Genomic DNA, 23248 nt, shown 5'->3' with positions numbered 1-23248 from the left:
TTGCAAGATTACTTTTTTCAGTGCTCATAATCGAAATTATTTAAAAAAATAGTGTATAATTTGATAAAAAAGAGAGTTCTCAAAGATTTATTGAGCATTATTTATCAATCACTAATGGCTACCGCGATAAATAACGTCAGTCGGCGAACGTCACCGAGTTTCGCCCAGACGATGGCGAGCTGTTGAATTCCGCATGGCATTCAATCGAGTATGCGAGTCTCGTCCGTACTTGCGTCCGTGCGTCGCCGGAAGTTGTGGCGGTCCCTGACAAAAGCGACGAGGAGAGAACGAGAGAAAGATAGAGATAGAGAGAGAGAGAGAGCTCTCTCCCCTTGCTCCCGCGTGGTTCTCCACCTCGTCGTGCACCTCTTCGTCTTTGACGCGATCTCACCCGCCAATGACACGGCGATAGCGACGCCGGTTCAAGGACAGCGCGCGACGACGAAGAACGTTCTCAAGTCCACCGGACGGATGCGCCATGAACTTCTTCTCTGCACAATTCCTCTCATTCCCCGCTCATCCCTCTCGCCGGTGCTATCTCCCGCGATGTTGTTTTTCTTCTGATGGTCTCCACGACGGCGTCATATGTCGCCACCGTGACGACGACGACGATGACGACGACGGCAACGGCGAAAGTCAATTACGTGAGAATCGCGCTCTACCAAGGCATGCGAAGTGCGCGATGACTGTCTCGCGTCGCGAATTCTCCAAAGAGTGCTTTTGCTTTGGAAGAGAGGGATTTATCGATTCTTCGTTCCCCTGCTGGTCTGTCCGGCAATACTTTGCGTCATAGCGGAACTAACGAAGCTTGCGCTACGTCACAGTGACAATGTCATAAAGACGATCTAGAGGCTTGAGAGCTACAGCTTTCTCAATTATATATTATTTGAAGACCTTATATTAACTAGCGCCGAGAAAATGTACAATATTACGGCCTAAGAAAATCGAATGGTCATCGGTTGTGTTGTGAGAGTTTGTTGAATAAAACGGCTACACGAGAGTTTATGAGTGTTTACGACAGCTACACGAAAATTAATGAGATAATTATTGATATATCGTCTTTTAAATTGCTATTTTTTATATTCCGGAAAAAAATTAATGAGACAATTATTAATGATTCGAGATATTGAAGGAATATTCATTGATTATAAATGCCACAAAATAGTTTTACATATAATTATAATTATTTAGAAAAGAAATAAAGAAATTATATTATGATCGTTATAAGGGATTCATCGATCGGCCTTAAAATCTTACAAAAAAATCTTACTTTTTTCTATTTTCCTGCAAATAGCTTGCGCTGCAAGCTGCTGTAGCGGACGCGTTCTCGCACGGTGCATGTTGCACAAAGTTTGCCGACCAGTTTCTCGCTGCAGAGATAAACTCGGTCAAATTTCACGCTGATAAGACCGTGAATATTTCACTTTGTTTCGGAGCAGCGAGTGCACGCCGGAGTGAGCAACGCGGCGCGCGGAGCACCTTGCGTACTTGACTGCGGCAACCCCATGGGCAATATTTACCACCATGGGGCCGTTATCGATCGCCCCTCTGTTTCCACGGTTCCGAGACGGCCCTTATGTGAGGCTCTTACGGCCCCGCGCCATATCCCGGCGTGGGATAACTTAACGACGTAAAGTTGCGCCTCTTGAACGTGCGCCAGCGACAGATCTCTTCCTCCCGTTTCTTCTCACGTATTCTGCGTTGGCAAGTACGTGACAATGAGAAAAATCCGAGATACCGTTAGATATAGGAAACCGCAGTATAACATGCTCATCTACCATTTTTTTCTTCTCTCTCGTTTTACCACTATTGGTAGAAATGCTAATTATAGGTTTTCTCGTGTTTTGTCATATTATTCATTTCATGTTGCGAATATTACGTTAACTCGCTTACGCTAACAATAAGTACAGCTGACAGAAACTAATGCGATGATTGCGGCGCCGGATATACTTATCGCTGGCGTAATACTTATCACCGATTGATCGTAACGAGCGGAACCGGTCGACGCGGGATTGATATTACGTTATTGCATCGTCGCAAACAAGGATCCGTCATTCAACAGAAATATATTCTTGTTGTTGGCGAACGTTCGTTGTGTGATACTGCCAAGAGAAAATCCGAGATTTTCAAGTAAAATAAAATAAATGAACGTGAAAACGGCAAAAATTTTTTCCAATTTCAACCGGAAATGTCGCGTGTGATGCTGCCATGTATAAACTCCGAAGAATCTCTCTCGCTTTTTTTTTTATCCATGTGTTACCTCTATATTTTCTAAAACAAGCCGCCGCCACGTTACATCTATTTTTAGACGGATATTGCACAATAACATCTTCCATGATACCGAGCGATCAATACGGCCAATTTCCGCCTTCGAAGTTCGCGTTTTCTCCACATCGAACAAGAAATTCCCGACGTCGGTGCGTGACGCGTTCCAATTAACGAGAAGTCAATTTCACCTGCAACTCATGGCCGACAACGACGACATGTCACGGATGAAACGCCACTTTTTCGCTTGAAGGAACGATTCGCGAGCGAGACACACCCAGAAATCGAAGGAATTTATTCCTTATGCATCGGGGTTTATATCCATATACTCAAAGACGAGGCAAATACAAGTTCGTGTAGATGCAGCGCAATATTGCGCGCGTAACAACCTGATCTATATCCTATACTATGAATGCGCTTGAGTGATTTTATTAGTGTAACTACAATTCAATTGTAAAGAGAGCCAATTTTTTGCCTTTCTGCTTAAAATACCTATACGATCAAGTCTTGTAATTGCAATATTCTCTGTGAAAAGGAAGATAATATTTTTATACTTTATACGTTCCTTTTCTTATTTTGTTGACAACATAATTTTTAAGTAGACAACAATATTTTTATTATCCCGAAAATCACGATGAGCAACAATATTCGTATCAATTCTGCTTTCCCTGTTTCTCAAATAAAATGTATAAAGCTGAAAAGATATTAAATTCTTTTATTTTTAGGAAAAAATAGAAATAGAGAATATCTATAGAACAGAATAGGAGAATATCTATAGAATCTTACAACTCCTATTTTCCTAAGAAATGTAGATTTATTTCACGCTCACAGCCGAAATGTAAGTGGAATTCCATGTAAGGATTAGGCAAACTAAAAAAAAAACTTGCTTATAAAGGAAAGTAAATTGGTTCTCCGCAAGACTGCAGGAGGAAGTGCTTATCATCAAGTCGGATATGTATTCACGGTCCTTTCTGTACAGGTATTTAAAAGAGCCGCTGTCGTTCCTAACATCTACTAGCTCTATCATGCGTCATCATATCCTCAGGTGGTAGGGGCGCGGTAAACCGGCTCTCCTAAGCCTAAACAAACTTCTCTATCCATTCAGTAACGCCGTTGAGCAGTCTGTCTCGCCCCAGGGAAATATACGCGGTCTATATCACGTATTCCATCCTAATCGCTATCTGGATTCATATTTGTAATTGAATTTCGCATTTCATGTACACACATCTATCCTATACTACGATTAAACTTGAGTAGTTTTATCAGTGTAACTGTAATTCAATTATAAAAAGCTCGTTTGTTCAAAAGTATATAATTAATTCTGCGTTGCCTGGAAAAAATACGATTAAATCTTGTTACTGTAATATTTTCTATGAGTTGGGGAGAGATAACATTTATTATAACATTTGTATCTCACACACATGAGAAAAAATGATGTATTAACAGCATTAACTAATTGGAAATAATATTGTTAATTCAAATACGTTTTGCTCTTGTTTTAATAAAGAAAGTATTTATTTTATTAATATTGTTATAGAATAAACAAAATTATTTCCAATGAAATTTAATGCGACAATATCATTTTTTTCCCATGTATCTTCTCTCATTTTGTTGCAACATAATTTTTAAAGAGATAATATGACGTATAATTCACAGCATTAACTAATTGGATAATAATATTTTCAATTTTATCCCGTGAAATTCAAAGGAATAAAGGTATATCTTCTTTGTTCCTTGTTAATTTTGACACGGAATTCCTTCGGATTTTTTTCATTCTACAAGTGACCATTTATTCGTTGCACCGCGACACTGCCAGCCAGTTAAGATTCGAGGAAATGACCGAGCTCACGGCCTTCAAGGCTATACCTGTTACGAGAGCGCACGTCTCTCACTGGTCGTGCACTTACATAGATGGAAACCTGAACGAGAGAAAGAAACGGTGGGTAGAGCCGCGCCGCGCCAGACAAGCGTCAAAGAGCGACTGTCTCGCCCAGCCAGACTTTTATCCCGACTGATGGCCTCGTGTGCTGCAGCACGTGGAAATTAATGTAGAAATTGCGAAACCGACGTTTCGCTTTCCATTAAAGCTTTATCCTTTTTTCGCGTGGGGTCCACCGGATAAACAAATCTTTCTATCATCTTTGCAAGTTGCGTCTATCTCTAAGTGCGTAAATCTCACTATCTTAATAAAATTTTTTCTTTCTTAACAATCTACGATTCTCATCTACGAACATCATGAATCGAGTGTTCAAAATTTGTGTTGTACGAAGTTCCTGTCAACTATAAGTATTTGTGCGGGATTATATTATTAAAAAATTACAATATATACTGATTGACGATCAATAATTCAATATATTGCAAATTGTATTTTGATAAGAACGAGCACAGCGCAGTTTTGCAGCTTTTACAGTTACATATATAAAAGTAGTATTTGTAAAAAAAAATAGATCTTTTGATTGTTTCAAGCATGATAAAAATAACATTCTTATTTAGCGAAAAGGATAAATAGTTTAACAATATTTCTTAATTGATCATTTACTAATGCGTTTGTCTTAAGTAAGGTAAATCTAGAAATGGCAAAAATGTGTTTGCAAAACTGCCACGCCCTTTATCAGCAAATAATGTCACTGTCTGCGCGTCACGCAATTGCGTATCGATCCTCGACGACAGGACCTCGACCTTGGTCCTTGAAATGTTTCGGTGCATCGACCCTTTCTGAAACGTCCTGTACGACCACCGCGAAGGGCCCGGCCACGATATTTATCGTGTCCGTCTGAACCGTTAGAAACGGAAGTAGATATATTTATAGAGTCCTTCGCACGCGCGGTTCCGCCGATTTTTATCGGCCATTCCTAAATTTGAAATCAGTATGATTTCCGTTATTAAACTTCCGTTATGCTGATCGATAACGCGACATAGAAAGATAAAATCTCTCTTTCATAAATTGTACGAGAAAAATGGAATACCTAATATTACTTCGTAATGTAACTCAATAATTCAATACATAATGCAAAATTATATTGACATTTTTTAATTAGAGCAGCTTTGGATTATATATAGTTTATATATCTCTTTTATATATTTTAATTTCTATTAATATTGCATTATCTCGTTTTTACATTATTAAACGCCACCATATATGTTAAATAAAGAAAGTAATTTAAATACTTCAAAAGATAAAATAGCAAGAAAAAGACCTTTTTTTATTTTACAGAAAAAGGACGTTCATATAATTTTGTTCATAAATCGCACAGTTTTATAATTAAATATATATTTGATATTTTATAAATGAAAATAATATATTGAATATAATATACAGATTTTATAATTAATATAGTGAATTGAACGGAAAGTTCGTTCCGTTTTTTGTATTGATATTGATTCTATCTCTGCAAAAAACGAGACGAACCGTTCCGTTCAACTCAATAATTATATAGATTTTATAATTGAAAAGAAAATATATAATTGATAATAGGTAATACTTTTAAAAAATGTAAATAAATTTTTTCAATTTATTACTCGAAATGCAATAGAAGCATGAATTTTTCTGCCATGGACTTTTAACACACTAACGAACATATTCAATGAGAGCCGCTCTTTGGTATTGCCTCCCATGCTTTCACCGATACAATTTCATGTCTCGCGAAAGGGAGAACCAGAGGAAAAGCCTTCCATCAGGAACATACACCTTCAAATCTATGAATTATGATGACACACCATACGTTGTTCAAACGGATTCTACAACGGAAGGGCCCACGACACATTATGTCGACGACGCGATTGTTCACCGCAGAATTTTGCCACTTTGCACAAAGAGACGGTGCTTGAGAGAGAATCCAATATTGCGTGGGAGCTGCTCATGGGGTTGGCAAGGGGTTTCAGCCCCGTCTTCGTCAGACAGGCCGACGCCCTTGCGCCACGGACATCGACCGTATTCTATCGTATTCTACAAGACTTATTGTTAAAAATGACCAGACTTAGATGAAATTAGACGAATAACATTTGATTTAGTAAATTTTTTTAGATATTTTTTAGTGCTGAAATTTTTTTCAGTGCAGTTTCTTCAGAGTGATAATTGACAGGAAAGTCTCTATCGAATAAATAGATTCCCAAAAATAGATGGAAATAACCCATTAGATATCCATTTTTATATAATAATTATCCATTATTTTATTTATTTAATATTGTTCAACATTTTGATATTGCACTGCATTATGTCAATACTTTTTATTAAAATTTTATTAAAAATGCGAGCAGCATTTTTAATAAAAGCTAAGCGTTTGCCATGAGGTGAAAGTGTTGTAGGCATCCCTATTTACGCATCCCTATTTACGCCTCCGGTTTCTCCCCATTCGAATTGCTCCTGTTTCAATACGCTTAGTTCGCGCAGCATGTAAGAATCGAGATCGATTAACGAAGTTACGCTCGTCAAGACACACCCTCGGGTTGTGACCGTGTAAATTGCTACATTTTTCGACGAATAAAGACGAATTACATCTTATGTGTTGTATGGTGAATTACGAGCGCGATTCGCAAGATTGAGTTATTGCAATCTAACGATTCCAGTAATTACATACCGACGAGAGAGAGAGAAAATTGCAAGACAAAGAAACTTTGAAAATAAATCGATGTACTGTCGATTTATATAACCGGCATATTTTTCGGTTATAATTATTAAATATCTTAATTTATATAAATGCAAAATTGCTACTTGTATTGATATTTGAAATTCACAAATTGAAACAAATATTTATGTGAAGATGTGCTCTGTATTTATTTTGTTGAAAAAGAATGGTGACGATTGACGAAAATCGTACTCTGCTCGATTCCACCAAGGGAAATCGCGTATCCTTCGCACGCTACGATTGCCAATTTCCGTTGATAGTTCGACGAATTTCGCCGGAATCTAATTTTCTCTCCCTACAGGCTCGGATATATTTGGAAAATTTCCGTAAATTAATCTGGCTGGTATACTATCACAGGGAAAAGAAGAAATATACGTAGAGAACACAAACATTACTAAACGTCTTCGTAAAACATTGTCTGTTACATTATCTCAATTGTTCTGTTGACATCTTTCATTAAGTACGATCAAGGCTTTTGTATTTTAAGACTATTAGAAGACCTTAACTTATTATGATCAACGCTTAAATGTCAAGTACATGCAGGAGTGTAACCGCGCCCTTCACTCTGATCCTTGATGTTAAAAATATATGTGCCTAGGAGAATATATTTTAAAAATGCGGAAAGATTTAAAGTACTTTGTAGTAAAAATTTTAAATATCATGTAGAAAGAGAGACAATTGCATTTATATTTACCAAGTAATCTGGGTAAAATGTCAATTTCGCAACATCTTGTGACTACACGCCTAATTTTAAACACGCCTTGCGACGTACACGTTTTCACATACGTGCCATCTGCAATAAGAGAACGATAGCTATTTCGGAGCTATTCGACATTGCGAATCGGCGACGTCCTTCGCGTACGTTTTCGCAAGACTCGAGGACGGCTGTTATTGATCAGAAAGAAGGTACGAAGCCGGGAGCAGCTGAGCTATACCCCCTGAGCTATCCTCTTCCTGCGTTTCGAGCCTGTGCACGCACGTGGCCGTCGCGCCCCATTCATAACAGCCCCCCAGCAACACCCCCTAAGATCACCCTAACCGAGGTACACAGCTGTTGCCATGGGAGACGTATCGGTACCTTATTAAGACAGTTCGATAGCACCGCGCTCCTCCTCCTCCTCCTCCTCCTCCAACAAGTTTTATCGGCCGATCGTTAGGGACGCCGTTTATTGCCTGAACGATGCTTTTGCGACGCGATGGGCTGTTTTAATGAGAATGCGGAGCTTTGACGTGAAGAGCGACTCTTAATTGCAAATCAGTTTTCTGTGGCGCGCTGATCTATTTTCTTTTCCTTGTCCATTTATGTATTTATAACGCGTTCCAATTTCCTGTTGAAATCACGCGACGCCTCTTAACGTTACGTTTCTTTTCAACGGCGAAAGAGACGACCGCGTCGTGCCTTTATCGTCTGGCTGGCACATCATAAAGATGAGTATCTGCTTTCTGTTACAGACCTTTCGAAGAACCGTTTCAGTGAGTTACCGGAGGAAGTCACGGAATTTCCATTCCTCGAAAAGCTGCATCTTTATCATAATGCCATAAGAATAATCCCGGAAACCGTCGTCATGCTCCAATCCCTGAACTACCTCGATCTTAGGTTTGTATATACACATATGTATCTACATAGTTATGCACACATTGGACTGCGCGATACAATATCGTGGGCGGTCTATAGATATGACGTAATAGCGCCGATAACGTTTAAGTTCCCGCTATACTACGCAGTACAATTAAAACTTTTAAATACTTTAAAAGCTATTGCGACAATAATTGATTAAGTACGCATAATTATATAATTTATTGAGTATACTTTTATATAATTATTTATTAAGTAATTCTTTGATTTAAAGAAGTTTTGGTGAAAGAGACGTATTTCAAACAATTTTTGATAAGTCTGTATTTATTTAAAAAAATATTAAATTCTGAGATATTCTACAAACTATTCATAATAATTATTAAAAGAATTTATTAAAATTAAGTAATTGACATTTCTGTAATAATCGATCCGTTTGAAAGAAATTCGAATTGCGACGAATATGTAGCTCTAGTGAATTTATTTAAAGAAAACAATATGATTCGCAGTCGAAACCAATTGACGTCGCTACCTCGAGAGATATGCAGGCTACCCCTTCAGACGTTGCTAGTCGCACACAACAGACTAGCATCTCTGCCAGACGAGATGGGCAGGATGACAGCATTGGCAGAACTGGACGCAGGTTGCAACGAAATCACAAGTCTTCCACCTCGAATGGGCGACCTTGCGCGACTCCGGTCTCTAGACCTGAGAAGCAACTTGCTGGTGCACCTGCCTATAGGTAGGCTCACCTTTTTAATTCGATTCGCGATACATACAACAGATGTTTAGAGATTCGCTCGAATAAACTCGCTACATTCTCGATTAAGAAATAATTTAATTAATCTGTTCGGAGAAGTAATTGAATAAAAAATTTGTTGAAAATTGAGAAACAACTTTTAATAAATTAGTTCTAACAAAGTCAGCGCTCGCTGGAGAGTTAATTAATCAGCCTTTGTAAATTAATTATGTCTATAAGTAAATTCGTTTTTATTTGTTTGTTAAGCAAAATAGAAAAATTTATTCTAAATGAAAAAATATTTAAAGGAAATGTAAAAAATATTAGTTACGATTATTCTGACAAAGAGATTATCTCAAGAGAGTATCTCAAGATCGATGATCAAGTGCGAGAAAGTAGAGTTTTAAATCACATTTTTATGTAGAACTGACGTACCTGAGGCTCGTGAAGCTGGATATTAGCGGCAATCGAATATCTGTGCTTCCAAACGAGATGAGGAAGATGAAGAGTTTGGTGGATTTCAAACTGTCCGACAATCCGTTGACCTCGCCGCCTGCCTCGGTGAGCATTAGCATTCATGATTCGTCCGTTTTCGTTCAAGCGCACAAATCTCCTTACCGCGATACGTACTCCTACGCTTTTCCATCGGCGAATTTTTTAATAATAAAACTACGCGACATTACTTCATCCGTCGAACTGCCGTTTCACAGTCGTGCAGTCTGCCTACGGAATTGATTGCGAAACCGGTGCCTTTCGCTTCGTTCTTTATTCGAGACTTTATTTGAATTCATGAATCAATACCCCGCTACTCGAGAACATTCAATATCATTCTATATGCCGGGAGGCAACAAAACGAAGAAAACGCGAGACGTCTTTTTCTCATCGTTGATGCTCATCCTCTAAGACGATCCGTTCTCACTGCCGGTTTCAGCTATGCATTCGCGGGCGAACGCACATTTTCAAGTACTTGGAGAGGCAGGCAGCGAAACACGAGAGGGCCAGGGGCGGTCGAACGCGGCGGGCACCTCTGGACGCGAGGGGTCACGCGACGCTGGACACGAGGTCACACCGGCGGCACAACGTCGACAGCGGTTACAGCACCAGCGACGGTGTCGACAAGCGTTGGTCCCAGGAAATCCACAGCGCGGTTAGTTTCACCGTCGCTCTCGTGGCCTTTCCGCTATCGCTACATCTTCTGCACACGCTCTACACCTACCTTCTCGCGAAGCTATTCGGCGAGCCCGCCGCCGAATTGCCCGTGGATCTCTGAGCCGTAGATCCAATGTGGATAATCGGTCATATGAATAAGCACAAACGCTTTCGCTTTTTCTCCTTCAGAGGCAACTTTGAAAGATATAAATTGATTATATTGAATTATGTACGAGTAAAGCGAAGCAAATAACTCTGCTTTTTTTTCAACGAAGAAAATGCTGGAAGAGATAAATGAGGATATTACAGCATTTTCTTATGCATGTAGTTGAAGTATTTATTTGCGTAAATAAAGGGATATTTGTAGATAGATGGTAGATGTGTCTATTAAAATATTTTATAACAGTAGCATAAATACTGTGGGATATAATTTTGCTTCATGTTTTTGCTTTAGAATAAATGCTTTTACTTCTTACAATTAGACGCTTCTTTTTTTTTTAGAGGTTTTTAGTTCTTTTATTCATATGACCTCTTCTCTTAGGACTGTTTTAGAAAAGTTATTATATACACATTTTTTTATAAGTTTTTATGCCATCTTTGTGTATAAATTGTATATAAATTGTACTTCTGTACATTATCGTATGAAAAGAAAGTTTTGTCTGAGAAAGGCGAGTGATTGCGCGTTTGATCTTTAATTAAAATTATTGTATAAAGTGCACGAATAAAATTCTATTAGTGCGCAAAATGCACACAACTCATAATTTTACACGCCTCCTATTGGCCACCGTTTGCGTGCAGGTACATGACGGCGAAGTTCGTGGTTTATGGCGGCAGGAATGCTCACCGCTCTCGATAACGCTACCGCACGAGGTAGGCGTGAACGGATCCTGTAGCGGCACGTCGACGCCCAGCACGATTTCACCCGGGGAGCACACGTCCCTGGAGGATGAGTTGGGCAAGGTAGGCTAGACCGCAAAAACGGATTAGTGATCACCTTTCTGATTACTTAGGGAAAAGATCGTTTAAATTAAGAAAAATATTAAAGTACATTTTAAAAATTTTAATGATAATATTGCCGTTTTTTTCAGTATAGAAATAATTTTAATCTCTTCTCTATTTCTTACACTCAGCAAATGAAAATGTCGATTGCTACATTTGCCGATTTTATTTATACTAATGATTTAAAATTAGAAACTTTGTACAAAAAAACTCAAGATAAAGAAAGTCAAGATAAAGAAAACACGTTTTTATATACGTAGATAGAAGCATAGTTAGTATAGGACTCGATAATAACTCTGATAATTGATTAGGCAAAGATATATCTGCTCTTGTTATCAAGAGGTTTCTATGTTTGAAGTAAGTGTTTAAGCAATAGCCTTACGACGGAATTTAAAGGATGACATGGCCGCTATATTTAGCTGTCGAATAGAGACTCTCAAGTCGAGCTACGATAATGATAGTCTCGACAAGCCGTTGTTGGCTGTCGCTCAAATCTTATTGTAAAGCCTTGACCCAATAAAACGTCGTATTACCGACATTTCAAAATTACGGATGCATGCTGCATCAATGGTGAGCATTCGTGTACATTTAATGTACGACGAAATCGCGTGCTTTCTCATGTCTACTGTTCTCTCGTATTGAAAGCTAATCTTTCTTTAATAAGAATTTAATTTGAAATGTATAATTAATATGACTGACAAAACATAGCAGTTTAGTTAAGAGCTAATTGAGAACATTATTCGTTATCTCCAAAGATGGAGAGTTTAAATTCCAAGATTAAGAAAGGAATAAAAAGAAGTTAAATTAACGTTAAGCTTAAAGATATCTCTGTTTTATTAAATCAAGATGTCTTTTACGAAGATGTTAAAAATTATAGTTTACGCTCTCACGCGAAAACCTCTTGCAGGCGATGATACTGCACGATCAACTGGAAAAGAGGAGATTGGAGAGGAGCACCTCGGAGAATGGGGCGGACATTAGGAGACCGATGATCTCCGGCCTTCATCACACATCGATTACGCCACCGGGGTGAGTGAAATCTCTCGCTACGATGATCAATGGGTCAATTACCCGATCCGCGTGCTTTCCCTCGAAACGAACGAGCGCGTCCCTCGGTGTTTGCAAATTGATATTGTGATACGAATTGTCACGGTAGTTTACATATATATATACATATACGTATTATACTTTTGCATGCGTGCATGTGCATTATCGTGGCTGGCAAATCCATTCTTACAGCCATCTGGAGTCCACGCATTTGACGAGTCAGTCGCAGCAGTTATCGTCCGCGCAGCAATCGGTACACCCGCTCCAAAGTGCAACGGGTCCCGCTGCGTTGGTGAACGGCGACGATAAGAGGCCGTTCAATCATATACAGACGTACAGGTAACTTCGCTTTGGACCGTACCAACAAAAGCCCCTGTCCGTCCGAATTTATCTCATGTTATCACGTTTGCGTTACTATCATTTACCCATCCGTGTGTCTGGTAGGCGCGCCTGGTAATGCTGTGACGTATCATATGCGTTGAGCAATTATGAGTGACCGTATTAATCCTCTTCAAATGAATGGGCATTCGATTGTAAATATTTATTAAAGATATTTATATATTTATTAAAGAATATGAATATTTTTCAAGAGAACATCTACATTATATAAAATCTGTGCTATATAAAATGCATATGCGATTAATACATGTAGAGATCAGATCATAAATTATGATATGATAAATCGCTCTCTTGAGGAACTAGAAGTGATATCTAGTCAATAAAAATTATTTATTTTTATTCTAAGCTATCGCAAGTTGGAGGATTAATACGTTGTGAGATTGTAATAATGCTTTCGATATTTTATATCTAGTTGTCTTGCTTTGAACATTCATACTCGCAAGGATCATCAGATAACATAATCGTGAAAGTTATCATATCATATTCTTACGCAGCCCGACAGTGTACGCTTTGATACTATAAGTTACTTTATTCTCAGGGAGTATAAAGAAGCTCTGAAGCAGCAGAGAGCTAACGAAGGTCTAAGCGTGTACAGACCTCGCGAGCAAGTGACGCCTCCAGGCAACGAGACGCAAAACGAGACTGACATGGGCAACAATAAGGAAACGATTGCTCTGACCGGCAAGCAAATTTTCAACGAGGACAACGCGTTGAAGAGGCCCGTGCAGAAGGTTACCCCGTCGCGAATAAACTACCAAACCACGCCGATCATCAACGGTAATAATTGCGAGTACAAGAACGGAAAATATCTCGAGCAACCTTACAAAAAGCCTAGCTCGCCGATCAAAACTTCGAGTAGCATCCTGTCCACGAACACGAGTCCAGCGCACGCGCCCAGATTGGTAAAAACCGCTGTTGGTTACGTCGAAGGTAATCATTTAAATAAAATCCAACTTACATTTGCTTGTAAATAAGTGCAATTCGCAGTTAATGTATAAGAGCAATTTTATATTTTACAAAAAAAAATTTCTCTTATACATTTCACGCAGTATAACAGAGAACTTTGACTACGCAATATGCTCATAGTGTGCGCATGTTTGTTAGGCAACAACAGTCCAAGTAGAAACGGCGGCAGTCCGAAATCCCCGCGATCCGTCACATGGAACAGTAACGTGCCTGAAAAGTATTCCTTTACTATGAGGAGAGAGTTCGAACGTGCCAAAGAAGAGGCTGATCTCATCGAACAATTACGAAGTGTGAGTAATTATATCAAAAAGCGATATAATGTATAATTATGTATCTCTAGGCAATATAATCAAGAATATATATTTATTTAATAGCACATAGAGACGAGATTGAAGATGGCATTACCGGAGGACCTCGCACCAGCGTTAACGGACGGCGTTGTTCTCTGTCACCTGGCGAATCACGTTAGACCGCGATCGGTCGCTAGTATACATGTTCCTTCTCCCGCTGTAGTAAGTACTTTTCTCGCCATTTTTTGTAAATACATTTTCGTATGCCGGTAGACTGATCTCAATCTTTTCTTGTAGCCTAAGCTGACAATGGCACGATGCAGGCGTAACGTTGACAATTTCCTCGAGGCGTGTCGGAAGATCGGCGTTGATGAGGTAAGGAAACATTATTAATCCTGTTAACTAGTTTCGAAGAAGTTTGTGCTTCTCTTTCGCTCAGGGTACACTACACATGCATGAGACACACTGTCATCACATAGTGTACAACATCATGGAGCACGTTGATACGGTGGGATACTTCCATGCCGAACGAATTAATCCAATGTTTCTTTTTTTTTTTTTTCTTTAACAAATATGGTGATGTGGCGAGAGAAATCACGATAGTAATTATGCTGTATGACCGACCGTGCGTGCTTCGTCGAAGAGTAGAATGTAGAAAAAACTGGTTACGAGACTCAGTGCGAAAATTTACTCTTTACGAAGCACCAATCGCCGGATGCTCTCATCGAGCGTGGTGTCCTTAGACCCAGATCTGTCGAATCCGCTTGGTGAACGGTCGGACGGAAAAATTTATCGCACATTATTCGTAACCGTCTGTGTACATCGTGACTAACGCTTCGGCAATCTCGCCGTCACTTCTCGATGACACTTTCAACGACTACTAGTCAGTCCCCGATTTTTATCTGATTTTCGATCGAGTTGCATACCGATTTTACGAAGATGTATTACGGGCGTAATAAAAAGATAAAGTGAAGGAAAGAAGAGAAATGAACTAGCGAAGAAGCTTTAGTTGCATGTGCCTCATAGATTCCAGTTTGCTTTTGTGTTGCTTCTTCGGGGAACACAGTCTGTACTTCGGGCTCTCACCTTTCCTGCCGTCATCCGAATATCTCATCGATTAACATCCACGGACTAACTATCCTAAACTGCACAAATTGATCCGAATAATTCTTCACCGATCATCATATAAAATACTAACCGTATTACTGTTTGCTTTTTCCCGTCCATTCTCCCTCGCGACGTCCCTCGATTGTTTTCTAGATGGAACTTTTGATACAAATCACTAAGGGATAAACGAATAAATTGATTGCAGTCGACTTTAACTACAAGCATTGTTACAAAGAAAGCTCCAAATAAAGAGAACCAAAATCAAATCAACTCTATCGAAAGTTCTTTCGCGGAGACAAACGATTTCCTTCTGCTACACGGTGATAGGCCAGAGTGTGATAGAAACGGCTATCCCCCGAGGAACGCTTCTTTTCTCATTGATACAAAAGTAGGGCTTTCCTCGGAGAGGACAGAGATACATATGCGTTTTAAGGCCACGCCTGAGAAATGTTCTCGCAGTGCGGTAAAGTTAAAAACTGGGACTGAGTAGTATCGTTGTTGGTGTTGCAGGAGGTGTTATTGGACGCGGACGCAATCATGGACGTGGGTTACATGGACGCGTACGGGCTGGAGGCTCTGGCGCGTCTCGTCACCGCTCTTCTCCTTGCTCGCGATGCGGGGGAGAGTGGCACCGAAGAGCCGGCCGCAGATTCGCTTCGTACGATTCAGGACCGCGTCCTGTCCGCGATGCTTTTTGCGACATTCCTATCCGCCCTGGTTCTACTCTATCTCTTCCCGATCCCCGATTAGTGAGACAGCGTTGAAAACGGGAAGCCGCCAGTGTGCTTGCCAAATGAAGGATCGACGAATTAAGAAATGGAAAAAAAAAGAGTGCCAGGACGGAAGCTACGATAAGGCGACTCGAGACGGTGATTCTCAAGAGTATCCTCTGGTCTCCTTTTTGACTACTGGAATTTCGTTTTTGATACGAAGAGAATTACCGTCTCGTTCGAACAACGGTACACGCGACACTTTCAATGTTCGTTTTGCAAATTGATATTTTTAGGGCTACATATTCGTGATTCGATTATTTTCGTCGACTTTATTTGTACTTATGTTTGTTGAGGCCCAAGAAAGTGTCGTGTTGGATCCGACTTCGATGTCGAAGATTTCCCAAATGATGTTCAGCAAATCGCTTTGAACGAAGAAAAAAAAATGTGCTTAATATTCGATAGATGTGGCGCGTTTCTCTTCTAAGAAGACAAACTATAAATGTCTAAATGTTTTGCATAGCACTACAGGGTCGTCGACATCGAAGTACTCTGTAATTTTTTAAAGTGTCTTTCGAAGAGGGTGCAGATTGAAGGACGGTTTTGCCGTTGTCGCAGCTAGACGCTTTAAGGAATACCAGAACACATATCTTTTGCCGCATATGAAATCGCCGCTAGTCCTCACGAGGGGCAGAGTACTTAGCTTTCGAGAATCTATTCATCACGATAGTAGCTTTAACAAAATTGTTCGCTTTTTTCGACCTGCGCTCGCGTAAAGTTTCCTCGCTCGAACACGCGAGCGGGGGAATCTTGCGGTCAGCGGAGAATTTTTGTAGGTAGTTTTTAAGTGTTAATAGGCAGCTTGATGAAACGTTTAGTCGGCTAAGTATTATGTAAGTCTGTATCTTTTTTTTTTCTGAAGAAGCCTTCATCGACAATTGCAAGCGGGAATATCAACGAAAGTTCAGGTGATAATGTTCCCTGCAAAAACGCGCTGAAGTTTTATTTTATTCTATCGTGTTCGTTCGTCTTCTCCGAGCTTATACCGCGAATTAACGTAAAATCAAAGAGCGCAATCAAAGTTGGAAGGCGCGCTCGCATATCACGTTTAAGTTATCTGTGAATGTACCTTACCAGAATGAACCAGTTATTATATCGCCGCTTCGTGCAAGTCGGCTGTCGTCGGCTAGACCGATGAAATGAATATTTTGATAAAAAGAGAGAGAAAAAAAAGGAGAATGATCGAAATCGAGAGTTGATGTGCAATACTAGTTCAAGAATTGTGTAAGTCGTGTATATCCCGTTTGACTTTCCGAATTCTCGGGAAGTATTTTGCCTTGTATACGATGAAAGCCTCAGAATCTCAATTACTTACTGGTATTGCGACATCACTCTCTGCGTCTCTGGGTCCGCGAACCAGTCCCTCAGGAAGAGAAGAAAGAGCGAACGGAAGGATAGCTACGATGCCTATGATGATGGCAATATTTTTTTAAGATTCGACCAATGAACCGCCTGAGACTCTTTCAGGATTGGTGGGTCTGTGATAGGTAGCCTGCGCGAGTGTTACGAGGATTCACGAAAAGGTGCTAAGGGGATCTCTTTCAGTTCGAGGATTTTCTATTTTGGTAATGTAAGGTCTGACGGAGGCGTTTAAAGATATGATACGGCGACATTTATATTCATCCCGTTATAAGTTAGAAGCGATGTTTCGCTTTCCTTATTCAGTAATTTCCTAAGTAGATCGATCGTCTTCTTTATCGGTTATCACAAGTATCGGCACAAGGAATAACGTTTCCGTTGCGAAAGAGAAGAAACAAGATGAAGAACGCTCTTCGACATTTTGTCGACCAAGCTGTTTAATCGACGAAGTATCGGTCGTAGTCTAAAAAAAAAAGATACTGTATTTTAGATTAACGTTACTTTGATCTCAGCGTTAACTTTGCTCGAGTTTTAATGGAAATTTCCTTTTGAAAGGAATATGAATTTTGGAATATAAGAATATCAAAAGTGTATTCTCCACCGAGATTTCATTATCACGGTGAAACGTAAAGATCATACTATACTAATTAATAGAGCGTAATTATTCGATCTGATTCTAATTGTATCGAAATTTGAACTGACAAAAATTGTATTGACACACTTCAACTTTCTAACATTATATCGACTTAAACTCTGAGCTCAGAGTTATCTTTTGAAATAGAAACAGCTAGTACGAAACAGCAAACAATTGAGATCAAAGTGACTACGATGTACGACGGTAGAGACATGGTGCCTGCTACCTGCCAATTTATTTTCATAAAAACTCGATAGGAACATAGAGGGCATAATATATATCGTCTATAATATGTAAGCGTATAACTTATACTTTAATGTTAAGAGAACAAATCTTCAGATTTGCATAAGATAGGATCTCTGTCGGGGGAAAAAAACCAGATACAATATTACATCACACATGATTGACAAACAACGGGCTTCTCAGACAATGATTTTGATACTAATCGCCACCGTACTTAAGACAGTGCCAAATTTTTCAAGTTCCATCGAACGCGACATTGCTTCGTTTTTCCGACAAGATCCAAGATCATCCTAACGTGAATTAAGTTACTTACGCTAATCGTTACCGGGAGTACCGGAACGCTTGCGTTCTGGAAACTTTCGATAACTGGAATTTTCAAAGGTTCTTCGTAAAAAAAAAACGTAGGATTTTTTTAATGTGTTTCGTAAGTGGGCCTTTATAACGGGCGACTACTTCGAGAGAGAGACTATCATACAAGCATAATATTTATACGTGTATCGTCGCGAGTCGACACGCGCATTATTGTACGCAGCATGCCAGTGTATCTTTTTTTTTTTAAGGGGGTTGCTAGGGCGAGCCGTATCTTCCACTGATTTCTTGCGACTACTCGGGATTCAGTCTGCGAATCTTGCCGGGAGATGCACAGTTTACGGGCGCCCGTATACGCATAAATGGCATTGCATTTTCGCGTTTGCAGTCGAGTGGGTTTTGCACTTTCTAGTCTACAATAGTATCGCTATTAGCTATAAGTCGAAACTATCTCCGTTCTAGTCAGATTATTTTCGCCTCTTGCACTTCATTTCTTTCTCTGCGATCGCAGCAAGCTTGCTGTTGACTTTCTGCTTGTTTCATTTGCAACAATTTTATTTCGCAGCTGTTACTCAGACTGAACGCAATAACCAGTTTAATCAGTTTAGAGCAATGTTGTTTGGAACGGCCGACGTTTATTTTCTACAAGCTTTCTCAGTTTATATTTTATTAGCATTATTTCTATTTTGCAGTTAATTTATTTACACAAAATATAATTAATTATTTAAACGGCTCCTTTCTTATTGTTAGCCTTACTCGTTTAAATACTATTTCGCTGCATTTATTTATTGAACATTAATAATTAAAGAAAGGAGTTTGTTTTCTCTTTTACATTTATCTGTAAAAAATAAAATGATCCACACACGTTGATCTAATAGTATTATAAAAATAACGATACGCGTGTCAAACAACAATTAACAATAGTATCTGTAGTAATCTCGTTAAAACAAAAAATGATGAGAATGTCAGAAGCCTTGAACTGCAATTGTCGACCGTAAGTTAAATTGCGCCGTCAGTGGACAAATTATCATCTCCGGGCGTTCCGAATCTTAAACGCGTATAATTAGGCGGTCCGCTAATAACTTCCGCGCTTACATCCCAACGAGCGAATCGTCCATTACGGAATAACGAACGAACGGCCGAACGATGACAAGTCATCATCCGGATATATTCCATTACGTTTAATCATCGATCATTACGACGACGGGTGCTTAATGATCCTCCGCGGGGACGCGAATACGAATGGTCACGACGGCCACGTCACGTCAGTATTATTCTCATTAGAATTGGAATGGGAGGTATTGGATATAATTATTTTCAACTTTTAAGACTGGATTCGAATTTAGCGCATAATAACATTTTTGTATCGTCAGTTGCTTAACACAACGATCCGCGATTGATCTACATGATTGCCCGAATCTTCGAATTTTCAAAAACGGGCCGGCACAATGATTTTGTAATGATGTTATTAGTTAGTTATTTATAGAAATTATTGAGAGTGGTCAGTTAAAAATTGATCGTTAGATTAAATTCAACGTTTTATATGTGGAGCAAAAAAAAATCTGTATCGAACTTCAATTAGATCCAGTCGTACTAGTCGATCTCGTAGATCGTAGCATTGAAATTTCACCAATAGCTTTCGCTTTCGCAAGAGGCTACATCGTTATTATAAACATATTCACAAAACGAAGAGGAAAGAGAGTTACTTAAGAAGGGGGGAAAAATCATTCCGTTTGCGTTTAGCTTTATGTAATTGTATAATTTTTGTAAAGTACGCGAAGAGAGAAAGCTTATATATATGCAGAAATATATATATAGAGATAGATATATTATATATGAAAACAGATATATAGTTCGTTGAAGCTAGTTCTTTTACGTCGTTTCTGATCTTTTTTCTTTCTTTTTTTTCTTTTTTTTTACGTTAACGTTAACGTACGTAAGCCAATTAAATTATTCGCTAGCTCGATAAATCCACTTGGTGCTTGGTGTACTTTCGTCCGTTGTTGTTTTCGTAAGTTTTTAAAGCTTCTCTTTGTCTATTTATATACATATCTATATTTATTCCGCGGCTTTGTACTTGCACGATCGATCGTACCTGCTCACCGATTGTGAGCTTGAGACAATAATTTCTTTCTGAATAGATATGTGGCCTAAGCGGAATTAAGGATCGACGAGCCCAGCACGATCGGCTCGTTCCAGCTCGATTTTCGCGTGGAATGAAGCGTTCAGCATTAATCGATTTTAGAAAAAATCGCATATACGCACAATGCATTTATTTGTCGTTTCGATCAAATCGGGTTTAATTTCCGTCACATTTAGAAATCGTTCATTATCGTTTATTGATTACAAGAGAAAAAAAAACATTTCTCATAAAAGTATTAGATATTTGCGAAGATTATTCTGAAGAAAATTATCGCAAATCTTATTTTAAATACGTCCGCTCATTTTTCTCGTAAACTTTTTGACCTTTTCGATTTCGTCCTATTAAGGACGAAATTTGGAATAATTGTATATTTATATATAAAATATAAATGGGATATATTTTGTTAATTTAATGAATTATTAATTTGGAAATTTAAATAACTAATCGATAATTATTACTTAATGACTGGTTTCGAATTAATACACAAATTTTTGATTATAAATTTACTCTTGCTGTATTGTAGGACGAATAATAGTAAACGACAATCCAATGACGATTCGAGAGTGAATCGCATTTTTAAGTGAAATATCATACTTACCGTACTCAGGAAATACGTGCGTTTATTCGCCCAATGCTGCCTAATTTCAACGAGTGCAATTATTCGACCCGATTCGATCCGAAGCATCGCCGTTCAACGATTACGATCGAGCCTGCCACCGCGACGTATCTGCAGATATCGTATCTCGCAAGTCTTTCGCAAAGTGTGTTTCGTTTTTCCTGTCTTTCATATTTAATTTATTTATAAACCGTGTTATATACGATACTCGTCCGCCATCCCTGACGCTTCGTTATTAGAGAGAGAAAGAGCGGTCCCAGCGGCGGGACGCGTAAATGCGAAGGGACAATCATCGCATCTCTCCCTCGATTCCTTCGTCGAATCGATGGATCAAGAACTGAATTTCTTTAGTTGTCTCGCCGCTCGGACACCGCAGCGATATCATTGACCTTGTTTTTCTCCTTTGAGGTATACTCTGTAACGTTGATTGTATGGGTAAAAAACATGATTGTAATACTATAGCCATTTATAATAAAATATCCTTTTCTTAAATTTCTACGTTTATATATTCAGTAATGGAATATGAAAAAATTGCGACCTCTCGATATTCATTTCTTTACTCCGCTATATGTATATTTTTTTTGCAAAACCGACGCTTTGCATGAATTTTCGCAAAATTATTTTTACTTTAAAATTTAACATATTTAAGTATTTTAAACTATTACATTCTTAAGGCTTTCACGGATATTCTTTTTAAAAGGGCTAACAGGTTTACTTCGTTTTTGATACATTTGGGTTTTTCTCCGTGCTTGATACATTTTAACGTTATGCCGTTATCGTGAACGATAACGTTCACTTTATCATAGCGAAGAGCCTTAAAGTGAATAGTCAATATCTGTTAGTATCTATTATTAGTACTTTAAACTATTATTATTTTTATCTTTCTCATTATCTTTAAAAAGCTTTGCATACCTTTGGACAGAAATACCTATAATGAATATAGTGTATTTCCTAACCGAGTTCAAACTTGCTTCTTTTTCAGTGTGTTCTGATATTATCCATGTCTTTATCTCTATTTCATGAAAGATTCATTTACATCTTGATTCGTACATTTATGTATTCGCATATTATTCGAACTTGAGTAAAAGTTCGAGTTTTATTGTCTGGCTTCGCCTAGACGTCTGATAAGATACTTTCAAGATTTATACTAAGTAAAAAAATTCGTGATATTCTACATTTTTATTCGTGATACGTATATTTAATTGAGATAAACATATTTCTTTCTCATTATTGCTTAAAATATTTCGATACAATACAGTTGTCTAAAAGCATATCGTAAAGCTACTTAAAAAGAATAATTCTAAGGTTGTTTTATGTATCTCTTAGAATTTAGATATATAAAAAGATAAACATTTCTTTAATTTTTAGATATATTTTCGTCATATCGTTTTTCGATTATGATTTAAATTAATCGCGCATTTTTATTCGAGACGGATGAAAACGTTTGCGCGAGAGGAAAACAGAGGTGCTAAAGACACGTACGTGCTTCCTGCTAATTTTTCAGAATCTTGTATGCTGCGCCAGCGACGTCCTGGAAGGAGGACGCGGGGTCGTACGTGTCGCGGTCACCGTGTCCGAGCTGCTGAGGTTCCACCAGACGCGCTCGCCCCTGCAAACCTCCTCGAGCGTGCCGAACCACGTGCCTGCTTAGCGCCAGACTATCTAATTCGTGAGACCGCCTGACGAGAGAGTCCGGAGTCCGTTTCTCTCCCGTGCGGGGAGAAGGGAAAGAGGTGAGGATGAGCCGCGAGCGAGGTGAGACAGCGACGGATGTGCTCGAAACGCACTCGGGATGCGCCCCGAGACAGCGACAGATGAGGAGTCCGACGTAACTCCTCTCTCCTTCGAATCGTAAGGACTGAACTGGGATTTGCTCGGCTTCTTCGATTTAATATGATACATAGTTACATTTCTATAATAAACTTCATAAAAATCGAGGAATCGCCGATTACGAATTCAACGTGCTCGCGCTGATCCAGTCTCGTTACTCCTAATTTCAGCGTTGAACGAAGCGT

At 38.9% G+C, this 23248-nt stretch overlaps 1 protein-coding gene across 1 annotated transcript in view; it reads left to right on the top strand.

Annotated features, from left to right (window-relative positions):
• The window catches only part of LOC105459213 (leucine-rich repeat and calponin homology domain-containing protein 1), a 41913-nt gene extending 20188 nt beyond the window's left edge, over nucleotides 1–21725 (top strand). Inside the window, exons 2-13 of the mRNA XM_011705051.1 lie at nucleotides 8343–8487; nucleotides 8973–9205; nucleotides 9627–9763; nucleotides 10134–10349; nucleotides 11150–11311; nucleotides 12258–12379; nucleotides 12590–12736; nucleotides 13335–13726; nucleotides 13901–14052; nucleotides 14137–14274; nucleotides 14350–14427; nucleotides 15670–21725. Of these exons, the coding sequence (XP_011703353.1) occupies nucleotides 8343–8487; nucleotides 8973–9205; nucleotides 9627–9763; nucleotides 10134–10349; nucleotides 11150–11311; nucleotides 12258–12379; nucleotides 12590–12736; nucleotides 13335–13726; nucleotides 13901–14052; nucleotides 14137–14274; nucleotides 14350–14427; nucleotides 15670–15909 (2162 nt within the window). The 3' untranslated portion in view covers nucleotides 15910–21725. The remainder of the gene's footprint in view (nucleotides 1–8342; nucleotides 8488–8972; nucleotides 9206–9626; nucleotides 9764–10133; nucleotides 10350–11149; nucleotides 11312–12257; nucleotides 12380–12589; nucleotides 12737–13334; nucleotides 13727–13900; nucleotides 14053–14136; nucleotides 14275–14349; nucleotides 14428–15669) is intronic.
• The last annotated feature ends 1523 nt before the right edge of the window (nucleotides 21726–23248 follow it).

Source organism: Wasmannia auropunctata, unplaced genomic scaffold, assembly GCF_000956235.1.
Source record: "Wasmannia auropunctata unplaced genomic scaffold, wasmannia.A_1.0 LD334204.1, whole genome shotgun sequence".
In the NCBI taxonomy this organism is placed as follows: domain Eukaryota; kingdom Metazoa; phylum Arthropoda; class Insecta; order Hymenoptera; family Formicidae; genus Wasmannia; species Wasmannia auropunctata.
The sequence above is the reverse complement of the archived record's forward strand: the minus strand, read 5'-3'. Positions and strand labels throughout refer to the sequence as shown.